Below are 15,441 nucleotides of genomic sequence, written 5' to 3'. Positions count from 1 at the left end.
TTTATTATTATTACTTATTATTCATTTATTATTTATTATTATAGGTATTTATTATTATTTAATTGAATATTTTTTATATCATTCAATAGAATTTATTTTGTCAATAGTTTTTAAATTTATTAAATTTAAATCCTTATTAATAAAATCAGATGTCTGTCTGTACATTGCTTAAAACTTCAAAATGTTAACATGATTAGTTATTATGGACATCAGGGATTCCAAAAATATTCTTAAAAAATTTAATGTATGTACGTATGTATGTACGTATGTATGTACGTATGTCTGTCACAAAAACTTTGTACCCCAATCACACAAAAACATGTAAATCGATTTAAGTCCAACTTGGTAGGTTATTAGGTATTGACCCAAGGAAGGTTTATAAATTTACAGATTTAAAAAATATTAATTAGAACGGGAGATATTCAATTTCTTCAAAAAATTCAAAAAATCGAAAATTTCAAAATTTTTAATTTTTGAATGGATTGCTTTTAAAGTATCTATACTTGAGTATCACATGTTATTTAGTCACATTTTAGCATAATTTTGCAAAAAATAAAGTCCTATAACTAATATGTAAGTATACAAATGTTTTCAAAAAATCAAAAATTTCAAAATTTTACATTTTTCATGGATTGCTTTTAATCTTTCTATATTTGAGTATTACATGTTATTCAGTCACATTTTAGAATAATTTTGCAAAAAATACTATCCTATAACTAAGATGTAAATATAAAAATATTTTCAAAACTTCAAAAAATGGAAAATTTCCAAATTTCACATTTTTAATGGATAGCTTTTAAACTTTCTAAAATTCAATATTATATGTTATTTAGTCAGATTTTAGCATAATTTTGCAAAAAATACTATCCTATAAGTAAATATAAAAATATTTTCAATATCAAAAAATCGATACTAATTACTATGAAGTTTAATTCAGTAGTATTTTTGGAGTCTCTGATTATTATTTTGACGTAAAAATAGTGTAATTGAGAATTATTTATCAAATTAATCTAATATTTTCAAGAATTTCAGAAATATTGAAAATGCAAATTTTTTATGATTAAAATGATATTGCAGGATGTCAAGAAATTGTAAGTCACCTCTGATACAATACAAGCATATTACTTATATGCCACTAGGCAAAAACTTATATGTTAAAACGTTTTTTTTATTTTAACTCTAGATTTAACTTTTAGAGATGTTTTGAGCAATGTAAAGACAAAAGTTAACACGGTGTCTATTTTATTTAACAAAATTTCCTGCTTTGTCCTTTTTCACGGTTTATCTTTTTTTTGTTAAATTTAAATTTACTTGATTTTATCCATAAATAAATCTACAAATGGCTATAAAAATTTACTTATTTTTATGAAAATACTCTTTCTTAAGTTCATATAAAATATAGATTATATTACTAGCTGTCGTACCCGTCTACGACAGTTTTTTGTTTCTACTAATACATTTAACAGGGTAACTACCAAACGGGGAAAACTGGAAAAAGCTGGGAATTTTCCAATCAAATTAAGAAAAAGTTTCATTATATTAATTCGCTTTTAAAAAATTGCTTTTTACTTTAATTTTTATTGATGTATAATATTTATGAAAACAGACCCGGGTCAAAATTTAAGCCCTACTTTCGGTCTAAAATATAGGTCTTATGTTAGGTTTTAGCAGTCGTAACCTTTGCGATACAATTAGTTCCAATTAGACTCTACTATAACTCCAAAAACTGGGTGGGAAATTTGATAAATTTTTAATGCATTAATTAAAGTACTACAAATTGACAAATATTGTTCTCTGCATTTGAATTGGTTAAAATAACTAATTTGATAATAAAAAGTCAATCACTGATTCAAATAGTAATATTTTCCTACTGAAATAGCTATAATGGTACCTAACTAATTATTATTTTTTTCCGGTCAAATTAAATTCCTGAGCTATTTCCTTATTTTCCAAATTGGTAGACACACTGTTAAATGTATTGGTAGAAACTAAAACCCGTCGAAGACGGGTACGACAGCTAGTTTTTAATATAATAATGATAATAATTTAAATTTATATTAATTTTCTCTTATTTTGATGAAAATTTATCTTTTCCCCATTTTGCTATAAAATGTAATCAACATAATTTTGAGGACTAAAATAAAAGTGAAAAAATACTATTTTTAAAAATTCTCAATTAAAAATAATTTTAAAGGGAAATTCTAATGTAGAGTTTAGTATTAGAATCCTGGACAAACTTCTGATTGATTATAATAAACAAATAAATTATTTGGGAAGATTATATAAAATACTTTGTTTACTAAACAAAATTTTAAACGATTATAAAGCATTAACAAACGTCGAGAAGTCAGAATTTCAAAATAAACACATCATGTTGGTAACTATACCAAACAGTTTTTTAATTTACTTTTGATACCTAATTAATTATAATTAATTCACTTACTAATTGATTATAACTTTATATAATTATAAAATTTATTTATAATTATTTATTTTATTTTTTAATAATAAAATTATTTACTTTATTTATTTTTAATTTTTTTAATTATTAAATTATAATTTATAAATATTTTTTCTTACATTTTAAGACTCAACAATTAAACTTCCTTGTAAATCAAATGAAATATTATGAAAATGAAACTGAAAATCTTGAACGACAATTTAAAAATAATTGGAGGGAATTAAAAAAATCACCAGAAATCACAAAATTCAGTAATTAATTTACATTTTGAAAAAATAAAAACAAATTATAATATTGAAATTCTGAACGTTCTATTATTGAACAAATATTTTTTTTCTTATAAAGAATTTAATCAAAATTTTTCAAAATAATTGAATTCTTGCGAAGAATTTTACTAAAATTTTTGCAAACAATAAATAATTATTATTGTATTAGTAAATAATTAATTAGTAAATTAGTCAGAAAAAAATTATGTTTGACTCAAATTCTCTATTTTGTTCTTTAAACTTTATTTTCAGATTATTCTAATATAAATAAAATTTGTTAAACTTGAGTAATATTTGTTTGATTTAAATAAAAATTTGGTTCACTTCAATTTTTCGTTCTTTTTTTTAATTTTTGCGTTCAAAGAAAGAATTTGGTCATCTCAAGCAAATTTTTAATTGAGCCAAACGAATATTTGATAGCAAATTTTTTTCTTAGTGTATTTAATTGCCATATTATTTTTTTAATTGCTCCTTTTAATTTCAATAATAAGAGTTATATGTCTATTTAAACGTTCATGATTTCAAGAAATATAAAGATCTAAAATTCATACACAATAAAAGATTGAAATAAAAAACAAAACAAAAAAAACAATGAATGGCAACGATTAAAAGAAAAAAAAAAATTCTTTAGAACTGAAACAAGTGATGATGCATCTCAGAAAACGGGATATTTTAAATAGAGAGAGAAAGCACAATTATTATCAGAAAATACTCGAGAAAGAAGAAAATCATAGGAAACGCAAAATACTTAGAAAAAGTGGGGGCAAGCATCAAAATTGTGAAAAGTATAGGCATAATAATTTAGCCGATAGTACCACTCAAGAATATCGGAATTTGAAACACGAAAAGCAGCAATCTCGAAAGAAACGAGGAAATAAAAACGATCGAGATTTACATTCATATAATTCTCCTTCTTATGTGTACAGAGGGAATATTTCAGAGTCGGAAGTTAAAAAATATCGATATTCAACTACTCAAAAATATTATACGAATTCCTACCAAAGTTCTAATAAAATGAGGGAAAATTTTATGAAAATTTACAGAAATGGTATAATTTCATTTTAAAGTGATATTATTTTCAAGTTAAACACTGATTTTAATATTTAAAAAAAAGAAACTTGCCTTCGACGTATTCGTGAAATTGAATAAGTTAAAAAAAATTCTAATTTAATTTAAATTCACTTTCATGCAAATTCTGTTAAAAATTAAGAAAAATTCAATTAGATTCAGTTAAAATTTGATACAATAAAAGTTTAGTACAATTAAAATTTCATTTCATTTAAATTTGATTCATTTAACATTTGGTGCAATTAAAATTTGAATCAATTAAAATTTTGTTCATTTAAAGTTTGGTTTAGTTAAAATTTGAGTTAATTAAAATTTGGAGCAATTAAATTTTGGATTAGTTTAAATTTGGTTCAATTAAAATTTCATTTAATTAAAATTCTTTTTCAATAAAAATTTTGTCCAAATAAAATTTGGTACAATTAAAGTTCTTCTTTTTCAATATTTTGTTCATTTAAAGTTTGGTTTAGTTAAAATTTGAGCCAATTAAAATTTGGAGTAATTAAAGTTTCGATTACTTAAAATTTGGGTCAATTAAAATTTCATTTAATTAAAATTCTTTTTCAATAATAATTTAGTTCAATTAAAATTTGGTACAATTAAAGTTCCATGTAATTAAAGTTTAGTTTAATTTGGTTTTTATTAAAATTTAGGTCAATTAAAATTTGGTTCATTTAAAATTTGGAGCAATCAAAGTTTGGTTTAGTCAAACTTTGGTACAATTAAAATTTGGGTCAAATATAATTTGGTTTAATTAAAATTAGTTTTAATTAAATTTCAGTTCAATTAAAATTTGGTTCAATTAAAACTTAAAGTTACATTAAAAAATTCTGCTTTTTAGTTACAGAAAAGGCAAATTTACCGAAAATAGAAAAAATCATAAACAAAGTAGAAATTCTCAAGAGAAATAAAAAAGAAAACTCCAACGAAAATAGCATTGAAAAAGATTTTAAAACACATATTAATAAAGATGGAAAATTAACGACTAAACAAAAAGAAAGGACAGACTTTCTTAACCCAAAAAACACAAATCAATTGTATTACAAAACAACAAATGAACTAACAACAAAAGAAATCAATAAAATCGAAATACTTCCAACAAAATTTGAAAGTACGAATTTTAATTATAAGAAGACAATTAATCCATTTATCGACGATGAAGTTGGAAAATTAGAGGCAAAAACAAACGTCTATTCGGATAATACAGAAACAATGGAAACAAAGTTCTAGTAGTAAACAAAAATAAAACCTTCTAAACTCCGTCACTCATTGTTCATTTTGAGAGTAATAAAAAATCATTCAACCCTTTTCCTCTATACACACGCATGTAAACTAACTTACATCCAAATAAAAAAAACTCCAAATGAAAGGAAAAGAATAACAAAAAAAAATTAAGCCAAAAAAAATAAAAAATTAATTTTACACAAATATATTGAAAATTATTTTCAAAAGTTACTAAAGTTCCCCAAATTTAAATAAATTTATTTAGTTAATTTAATTCATTTATACTTTCAATTATATTATTTTATTTATTACTCTTTTATAATTATGTTATTTGTTTATTTATTTTATATTTTTTATATTTATATTATTCTTTAATTTTAATTAGAAAATAATATTTTTGTTTAAAAGAATGCTTCATTTTTCTAATTTTTATAATTTTGTGCACTGCAGTATATTTTTCTAGTTGTAATTAATTTTGAACTTGAAATTATGGAGAAATTATGGTTAATATTTATAAATAAAAAATTTGGTGTATAAAAAAAAGAATTGTTCAAAAAAATTTTTGTAATTTGCGTAATAATAATAATAATAATAATAATAATAATAATAAACTAAATTCAAAATTTCGCGCAAAGGCGTGCGTAACATTTACTGGTTTAAATAATAAAATTAAATTCGATTAATTTACTGACAATTCATAATCAATATTTTTTTAGTTTTCCAATTATTTGCGATTAACACATGGAAATGAATTTGTCATGGATTTATCCACACGTAAATTGCACAAATGATTGCCCTCTACATGCACCTCTATGTAGCCTATAAAAACTTTTGCGGTCACAATATATTTGTAATATTTGATTAATTATTGTTGATAAAGCCAAATAAAATTAACAGGAAAATTTTGAAATTGAAAAAAAGATAATTTTTTGTAGAAAAAAAATATTAAAACTGAAACAATATGATTGCAATTAGAAAGTCCATGATATTACCGATTTTAGCAGTAATGCTAATTATTTATTTGCAAACAGCACAAGGAATTTCTCGTTCCTCCGAAGAAGACTCTTCTGAATCGTCATCTGCATCATCATCATCATCATCTTCTAGTATGTATGATTTCTATTACAGTCAACTCTCGATAAATAAACTTTTGATAAATTTAATTTCCCAAAGAATTAAATTTCTCTTTCTGGTCACTTAAAAAAATTTTGATATTTAAAACTAACTTGAGTTGACTGTCTGTTAAATTCCCTCGTGGGTCGCATAAATACTTCATTTTCTAGTTTACAAAATTTATAAACATTCACAATTTTAATTTCAACAAAATTTACCTTATTTTTTAATATTTCCTTTTTTGTAAATCATTTTCTCTTTACTTTACAATGAAAAAGGTCCGAAATAATATTATATTTTCCAACTATTTTTTTAGTTTAAGGTGATTAATCCAAGATAAGGCGGAGACCACTAGAAAAATGATGATTAATATTTAAATAATTTAAATATTATTAATATTATATTTTCTAGAAAAACAAATAACAAAATTTTAATTTTGTAAAAATTAATTGAATTTTCTTTAACGACTTCATTAATTTAAATGGACATTCTTAAAATGAGATAAACTAAAAAAAATATTAATTTATTAAAATGGATTTAATTTTATGTAAAAATTACAGGTGATTCAGACAGTTCTAGTTCAGAAACAAAAGAATCATCTGAAAGTAGTTCAGTTACAGAAGAATCTAATGAAAATAAAAAACAAAACGTCAAAAGATTTGTGTAAGTGTAAACAAAATTATATAGTATAGTATTCGTGATACAGAAAAATAAAGTTGATAATTTATATTTTTATTTAATTTAAAAAAACAAGTGTTTTTATATATTTAAATAAATAATGAAAACTCATTTTGTAACTAGTCCAGAACGATTTCGACGACAACCTTATCCAAGTGAGAAATTAGAAGAATTTCAATACGATCCACCGAAATTAGAACTTAATGAAGGAGGTATCGAAGGATATGTAGCAATGAACCCCAGTCCATCTGATATTCTAGCATTGGTTCAGGAAGGACAAGTGTATTCTTCAGACTATACATACGTATAGGCGCTCCCGGAATGAGTCTAAAACAAGTCTAGTGCTGAGTCCCATACTGACTATAATGTGAACAAGACAGTGTTGATCGTTTCAATTAAAACTCAATAGAAAATTTAACGATTGACTAATTAGAAACTAAATTAAAAACTGCCTAATTCAATATTACAACGGTTTCTAATTTTGCCTTCAATTTAATTATATTTTATTCAATCAGAGGTGTAACTACAAAATTTTGACATTTTTTCCCGCCGAGTTTAGAATCCTTTGAAGTTGCCCGTGTAAAAATTTCCACAAAGTCGACCAAACTGAGATAAGCGCCAATCTAGGTCCAACTTAGCTTTCCAAAGTTTGAAAAATAAAGAAATAAAGAAATTTAATTAATTTCATTATTATTTAAAAATAATATGCTGGACAAATAAACAAAAAAGCGACAAACAATTTTTTTTGTTTAGTATCCTTGGGCGACGTTCCGGTCAACCCAACTTGGATTTCTCAAAGTATTCCCAAATTGAAATTTAATTGAATTTTCTGTTATAAATCAAGAAAAAATAAAAAAAATAAAAACTTTAATTAATTACATTAGCATATTTCATGAATAAATAAAATGTATGTATGTTTTCAATTAATACAAGTAAACTAAATGATAATAATTTGGTTGTGTTTTGAGTTTGGTGTTTCCCACTTCGACCTCATTTTTAATAATTTATTTCTTCTTTTGATTCAATTGCTTAATAATTGAACGTAATATTTTAATTTCGTGTAGAACAATAATTATTTAAACAAATTCAAAATGTAAAAAAATATTTAACTTCAATAATTGTTTGTCTAAATTATACTGAGAGGATTTTCTTTAACTTTAATTGAAATTACATTTCCGTTAAAAACAAGATATCATTTTCCAAGTTTCATAATATATTTTAAACATCACAGTATATTTTTCTAGTTTTAATTAATTTAAAATATGAAATTATGCAGAAATTGTAGTTAATATTTAAAACCAAAAAATTTTATACCGGAAAAAAGAGAATTACTTTTAAAAAATTTTGAAATTTGCATATTAATTTATAATAATAATAAAAAACTGAATTCAGCATTTCGTGCACAGGCACGCGTAAAATTTACTGATTTAATTAATAAAGCGGTATAAATCGAAACAAATAATAAAAATGATAAGTAATATTTTTTATAACCTTCAAAAATTCAATTCAATTCATTTACTGACAATTTATAATCAATATTTTTTCAATTTGCAATTATTCAAAATCATTTTATTTCTCGAAGCATTTAAAAGTTTTATAATGTAAACCAGTGTTAAAAATTTACGACAAGTTAATTTCGCGGTTAACACATGGAAATGAATTTTTCATGGATTTCTCCACACGTGAATTGCACAAACGCCTCCCCCCTCCACATGCACCTTACTCTATATGTAGCCTATAAAAACCTTTGCGGTCACTGTAATATTTCATTAAATATTGTTGATAAAGCAAAATAGAATTGAGAGGAAAATTTTGAAATTAAAGAAAAGAGGGGAAATTTTTATAGATAAAAAATATCAAAACTGAATCAATAATGATTGCGATTAGAAAGTCCATGATATTACCGATTTTAGCAGTAATGCTAATTATTTATTTGCAAACAGCACGAGGAATTCCCCATTCTTCCGAAGTAGACTCCACTGAGTCGTCATCTTCTGCTAGTACGTATGATTTTTATTACTGTCAACTCTCGGTAAATAAATTTTCAATAAATTCAATTTCTCAAAGAATTAAATTTGTTTTATATGGTCCATTAAATTTTTTTTCATATTTCAAACATTAGATGAATAAAATAAAATTTTTTTTTCTGTCTCTTGAGATTGGATACCATAAGTATTGCTGCATCTTCTCAGCAAAGAAATTTAATTTTTAAAATGTTTTCCAAATAGCAATAGAAAGTATTTGCTTGTTAAATTTAAATAAGTAAGAGATTACTTAATGTTTTCTTTATATATTTGCTTTATCTTTTCAAATTGTATTCTTTTTTCATTTATGGTTCTTTTTGAAGGATTTCGTCGACAATCAGTAGAAGGTAATCGTAAGCAGGTACGAGAGGCAAAAGCAGTTGATGATGCTGCCAATGCACAACTGGTTAAATTTGAATCAGATAAAAACAATTATCAGTTTGATTACTAAGTACTATTTTCATAGTTCTTGACAGAGCTTATGACAAACTTACTCCCAGTATAGTTAAGACCTGAACAAGAAGAAGAGCTTTAATTAAATTAATAAAATACTATTTGTTTCAAGACAATGTTAACATAAAACTATCAAATTGTAACGAATTGATCTCGATTGATTCCAGTATTTGAATAAAATAAATAAGGCTATTTAATAATGTAATGTGTTATTTTACTAAGTAGGGTAAGTCCGGGGGAGATGGCCATATGAGAGAGATGGTTAGTTCAAATATTTTACAAAATTTGTAAATAAATATCACTTTTTATGGGTTATTCTTCGACCTTTTGTGACTACTAATAAATGTAAACAACAAATTGTTGGAAAATAATGAAAATGTAAGCGTAATCCTTCTACATTTCTTTTTGCATGGGTCCAAAATAATTTGAGTATTTCAGATTTCTTATTGCTATATTGTTATTTTTTAATGGATTTTTTAATTTCAAGTTTTATTGAGTAGTGCATAATTCACGCTTCGATATAAACAAAAAATGAATGGAAAAATTATTTTATTTATTTAATATTTTTATGTTTACTTTTGTCATGTATTATTATGTGAGATGGCCATTAATGACTTTTATTTAAATTTTTTTATGTTAATGCTAGTTACTTAAGAAATATTAAAGAAAAACAAATTAAAAATGCGTCTGAGAAAAATATAATTAATCTAATTGACGCAGAGATGGAGATCTATATTTGTAGGTTGTGTCGAAAGTTACATTTAAACGACATTGATTGAAGATTGGATTTGAAATTTTTGGCTACATGAAAACTGCACTGAATCCCATGATAAATGTACAAAATGTGACCAGATTAAGAGAAAAGTAATTTGAGCTATTAAAAATTAAATTTAAGCTAAAAGTAAAAAATTATATAAGTATTAGCCATCTCTCTCGGACATTCCGGGAGAGATGGCCAAATGCACTTTTAAAAAAATGTAAATTTTAAGATTGTTTCTATGAAAATATTTTATTTTATTCTTCGTTACGTTAAAGTTAAGTGTTCTATGTTTAATTATCAATAAAAGTTTAGACAAAAATCGCTTTTTTATTTTTACCCTAGTAAATTTTAATTATTTCCAAGATAATTTCATTTTACAACATTATTTCAAAGTAACAAGAAAACATAAAATTTATCACATAAATACGAAAAATAAATTTTGTAGATATTTTATTTAACGATTGACTAACTACAAACTAAATTAAAAACTGACTACTTTAATATTGGAACAGTTTCTAATTTGCTTCCAATTTCGTTATTTTGCTTCCTCATGGAGGATAGATTGTATTAGCAAAATTTTCGATTGTGATTTTTTGACATATTTATAGATTTTTTTTCATTATACCTAATCTCTTAGTACTTTATGCACGAATGGGCATTGCCCGTATAAATGTTATAAATAAATAAAAAAAAATTTTTATGTAATTTTATCTCAGAAGTCCAAAAAACGGATTTTAAAAAATTGTCCCGATGTGTGTGTGTGTGTGTGTGTGTGTGTACTAACATTACATTTGCCTCAATATCTCAGAACGAGAAAGAGCTAAAGGCCTCAATTTTTTTTAAATTGTAGGTCTCCCCGGGCGACATAAAATGAGAGTATTTTCAACCCGATTCATAAAGTTTAACTATATTTTTTTTGCATTTTTCATTTTGTAAAAAGACGTTTTTTGGCCATAACTTAAAAAAATGTTAGGACACCTATAAATGTTTTTCCTTAGTTTTGTAGTTTTTTCAGACGCATCTTTTGAGCCTTCATTGAACATTTTTCGTCTATATTAGCCGGAGATATTAAAATTTTAAAAATCTAAATTTTTCGAAAATAACACTTTTTTGAAAATTTTGTTGAAAAATATAAAAGTAACTTTAAAAGTATCATTACTAACTTGTAGAGCATTAAAAAACGCTTCGATTGACATATTTTTGAACCTCATTCGGTCAGAAATTATCAAATTATTGGTATTTGAAAAATCAAAAATTGTGGAAAATATCATTTTTTCAACATTCTTGTTTATTAACTTATGTGTAATTATTAAACTATTATAACCATCTTATAGAATATATAAAAAAAATATTTTTTGGACCAAGATTTAATGATTTTTAACTCTTTTATAAAAATTAATTCTTATATTTCAATTATTATTATTTCTATGAGGAAGCAAAGTGTTCATGAAATGAACACCAAATTTATAAAAATGTACAACTTGGCAGCGGTTTCTTTATTTTATTTTATCCGAGATGTGATTAAAAAATTTTGACTTAATTTCTCGCCGACTTTAGAATCCTTTTTATTCTGCAAGTTTCTTGTGTTACATAACATAACATTTCTTGTGTACTTCTACATATGAGCGAGCAATGATGTACTGTCTGGAGTTTAATTTCAATTATTTATTAGACTATTTTATATTTTTCAATTAAATATTTTCAAAAATTGAAATATCTTTAAAAACAAAAAATCTGAATTAAAATGTTTCAAGAAAACATCATTTTTCTGAATTTTAAATATTTGTCATCTGTGACAAACCTGATTGTTTAATATTCAATTCATTTAATTAAAATATAAACTATAGGCATACTATTTTTTAATCCATCAAAAATTAAAATCGATTCAAATAGGTACAGATAATTTCTGATGAATGTTTTTTCAATTTGGAATTATTTATAAACAATTCGTTTCTCAATACACTTTAACGATTTATAATCTATACCGTTGTTAAAGATTCACTTTAAATTAATTTCGCGATTAACAAAGGAAAATTAATTTTTGATAGAATTCTCCACACGTAAATTGCACAAGTGCCTCCTACCTACACCCATATAAACAATCCTTATCAACAGTCTATAAAAACCTTTGCAGTCACTATTGTCTGAGTTGATAAAAGCTGTACAAATAAAAAAATTTTAAGAAAATATTTGAAATTGAAAAACAGGAAAATTTTTCATACAAGAAAAAAGTATCAAAACTCAAACAATATGATTTCGATTAGAAATTTCCTGATCCTATCGATTTTAGCAGTAATGCTGACTACTTATTTGCAAACAGCGCAAGGATTTCCTCATTCTTCCGAAATATCATCTGATAATTCAGTAATTTCTAGTACGTATAATTCTCATTGAAATAGAAATAATTAAAAAATTGTATTCCTCAAAATAAAAAAAATTGCACCTTCCCCCACAGCGCTGACAATTTTCTGAAAATTTATCAAATAAAATAAATAATAAAATATTTGGATTTAAAAAATTTGAAATTCAATTTTAAAGTATATTTTAAAAATATCAATATCTTAAAAGTATTTTAAATTATTTGAGACATCATGTTGATTCAGATAATACTAGTTCAAAGACAGACGAGTCAAATTAAAATAATTTAATTACAGATGAATCTAACGAAAATGGAAAACAACTCATCAAAAGGCAGTTGTAAGTATTTAAATTTGTAGAGAAAAAATGCAAATAGGATAGAAGCACCAGTTTTGACAACTAGTTAATATTCATTGCAATTATTTATATTTAAGTTTAATTAAGTATTTTACTTAAGGAAATACTTAAAATTCTTAAGTATCCTTAAGTATATTAATCTATAATTAATCCTTAATATGAGAAATATTAATTATAATAAATAATTAAATAAAAATTTTACAAAAATAACCAAAACTGGAGCAGTGGCCAAAAGTGGTATATCTACCCTAAAAATACTAGTTTCTATTTTTAAAAATAAATCTACTGCTGTCATATTTGAATAAACGGTATAAAAATTTATACTGTTCTTAGTGAATCAAGCGTCTCTCTTCCAGCAAAAATTGATAGAGAACGACGACAGGAACAACAAGAACAACAAGAACAACAAGATCCAGAACTAATATAAAAACTAGATCAGCTAGAACAACAATTTCAACAACTTAACCAAAAAGAGCAAGAAAAAAGAGACAAACAGTTAGAGGACATCATACATATATCACACTGAAAAAATGTGTTTCTGTTACTGACATAATTATTGGTTAATTCTAACATATTGCATTGGTGGATAAAATACAGACAATATCAATTTTTTTCAGTGTATCATCAAAATTACACAATTGGTAAAAGAAATGTTAAATTTCCTGCGTACTTTTTTCAGATATTGTTGTTTTAACGCAATCGTTATGGTGGTATTTCAATACGACTTGTATAATGTAGTTCTAAATATGACAATAAAAGAATTTTAAACGGTCATTTTTGAATAATTTGTTGCAAATATTGCAAAAAAAACACTTCTTAGTTGCTAGAAATATTTTTAAAACAGTAAAGATTACATGACTTTTTTTTGCAAAACTCAAAAATAAAGAAATACTTAACATTGTTATATTCAAATTGGCATAACTTCTAGAAAAATTAGATGATTTCAATTTTTTTATATAATGTAGTAAATTTTAAAGAATTTTTTGTGTACTTTTCAATTCCAAAATTCTTTTTCAAAGAAAAATTATTTAACCCCTCGTTTTTTAAAAATAAACCATATTTTTCAATTATTACAGAAAGTAACTCTTTTTTAAAATTTTTGTTATCATTTTTTTGGAAAGCTGAGATTTTTTGCTGTAAATTATGTAAATAGTTTAAAACTTACAGAATTTCAAATATTTCTAAATCTAGTAACATAGCGACTTCAATCAATTAAATTTAAAAAATAAATCAAAAAACATTTTTAGTTTTGGAGCATTTAGACAAATGTAATATTTTTCCAGTACTTTTGAAAAATTTCTAAACTTTACCCAATTTTCTAATAATTATTTCGCAATTCCTGAATTTGAGACAACATTGATTGTTAAATATTCAAATAAATTAATCAAAACAAATTTATAAGCATAAAAATTTTTTAAGTAATTTAACATTTAAATCGATTTATATACAGATAATTTCTAATGAATGTTTTCTCAATTTGGAATTAGTTATAAACAATTCGTTTCTCAATACACGTTAACGATTTATAATCTATATCCGAGTTAAAGATTCAGTTTAAGTTAATTTCGCGGTTGACACTTGAAAATGAATTTTTGATAGAATTCTCCACACGTAAATTGCACAAGTGCCTTCCTCCTACATGCGCATATAAAGTATATTTATCAGCAGTCTATAAAATAATTTGCAGTCACTTCTAATAGTTAATTAAATATTATCCACGTTGATAAAAGTACAAGCAAAAAAATTTTAAAATTGGAAAAAGGAACATTTTTTGAACTTAAGAAAAAAGGGTCTAAACTGAAACAATATGATTGCGATTAGAAGTTTTATGATTCTACCGACTTTAGCAGTAATCCTGACTATTTATCTGCAAACAACTCAGGGAATTGATCATGCTTCCGAACTGGAATTTGCTGATCCAATATTTTCTAGTATGTATAATTTACAATGTTATAAAAATACTTTGAAAAGCTAATGCAATTTTTTAACATATTTAATTGTTTTCAATTCAATTTCATAAAAGTTCCATTAATTTGATAATTCTTTAATACAAGTTTCTAAAAGAATTAAAATAAAATTTCTCAGAGATCTAATTTCTTTAGAATTTTAAATAAAATTATTTATACTTTTAAGTAATTTTTTAAGTAAATATTTAGTTATTTTTAATTTTTCCACATCAATTGAAATTTGAAGGAATATTATTTTAAAGCCTGTAACTTAATTGCAGGTGAATCCAAAGAAAATAAAAAATTAATATTCAGAAGACAGATGTAAGTATAAATAATATTGGTATTAAAAACTGTCAATTAATAGAAATACTAGTTTTTATGTTTATTAATTAATAAATCTAGTGCTGTTATATTTGAATAAACCGTAAAAATTTAAAATGTGCCTAATAGAACATCAACAACATCAGAAGCAAGATACACTGGAGACCCTGAAACAGCACCACCAACGGCAGAACCAATAGCACCACCAACGGCATCTCCTGCCTTCTATTTTACAGGCTAATGATATGTCATGTATAAGAATTGACAACATATTGTTTTGTAATAAAATTCAATCAAATAGGTAAAATATGAATATTAATAAGAAAGAAACATATACATATACTTAAAATAAATGACAAATAAAAAAATTAAATTTATTCATTGTCCGAATGTTTTCGTTTAATTTATCTTC

General features: G+C 23.9%; 1 protein-coding gene across 1 annotated transcript; it reads left to right on the top strand.

The window, feature by feature from the left end:
• Positions 1–5,828: 5,828 nt before the first annotated feature.
• On the top strand, positions 5,829–7,735 carry LOC122503711. Its single transcript, XM_043614371.1, has 3 exons — positions 5,829–6,122; positions 6,690–6,792; positions 6,931–7,735. The coding sequence occupies exons 1-3, from the start codon at positions 5,978–5,980 to the stop codon at positions 7,115–7,117; spliced, it is 435 nt and encodes a 144-aa protein (XP_043470306.1). The 5' UTR covers positions 5,829–5,977; the 3' UTR covers positions 7,118–7,735.
• The last annotated feature ends 7,706 nt before the right edge of the window (positions 7,736–15,441 follow it).

Source organism: Leptopilina heterotoma, unplaced genomic scaffold, assembly GCF_015476425.1.
Source record: "Leptopilina heterotoma isolate Lh14 unplaced genomic scaffold, ASM1547642v1 Lhet_27, whole genome shotgun sequence".
NCBI lineage: Eukaryota > Metazoa > Arthropoda > Insecta > Hymenoptera > Figitidae > Leptopilina > Leptopilina heterotoma.
The sequence above is the reverse complement of the archived record's forward strand: the minus strand, read 5'-3'. Positions and strand labels throughout refer to the sequence as shown.

What these genes read in the sequence shown, in the direction of transcription:
- LOC122503711 (XM_043614371.1), top strand. Translation starts at nt 5,978, where the DNA reads ATGATTGCAATTAGAAAGTCCATGATATTACCGATTTTAGCAGTAATG. An exon ending in ATCATCATCATCATCTTCTA is followed by an intron (nt 6,123 to 6,689) that starts GTATGTATGATT and finishes TAAAAATTACAG; the next exon opens with GTGATTCAGACAGTTCTAGT. An exon ending in CAAAACGTCAAAAGATTTGT is followed by an intron (nt 6,793 to 6,930) that starts GTAAGTGTAAAC and finishes TTTTGTAACTAG; the next exon opens with TCCAGAACGATTTCGACGAC.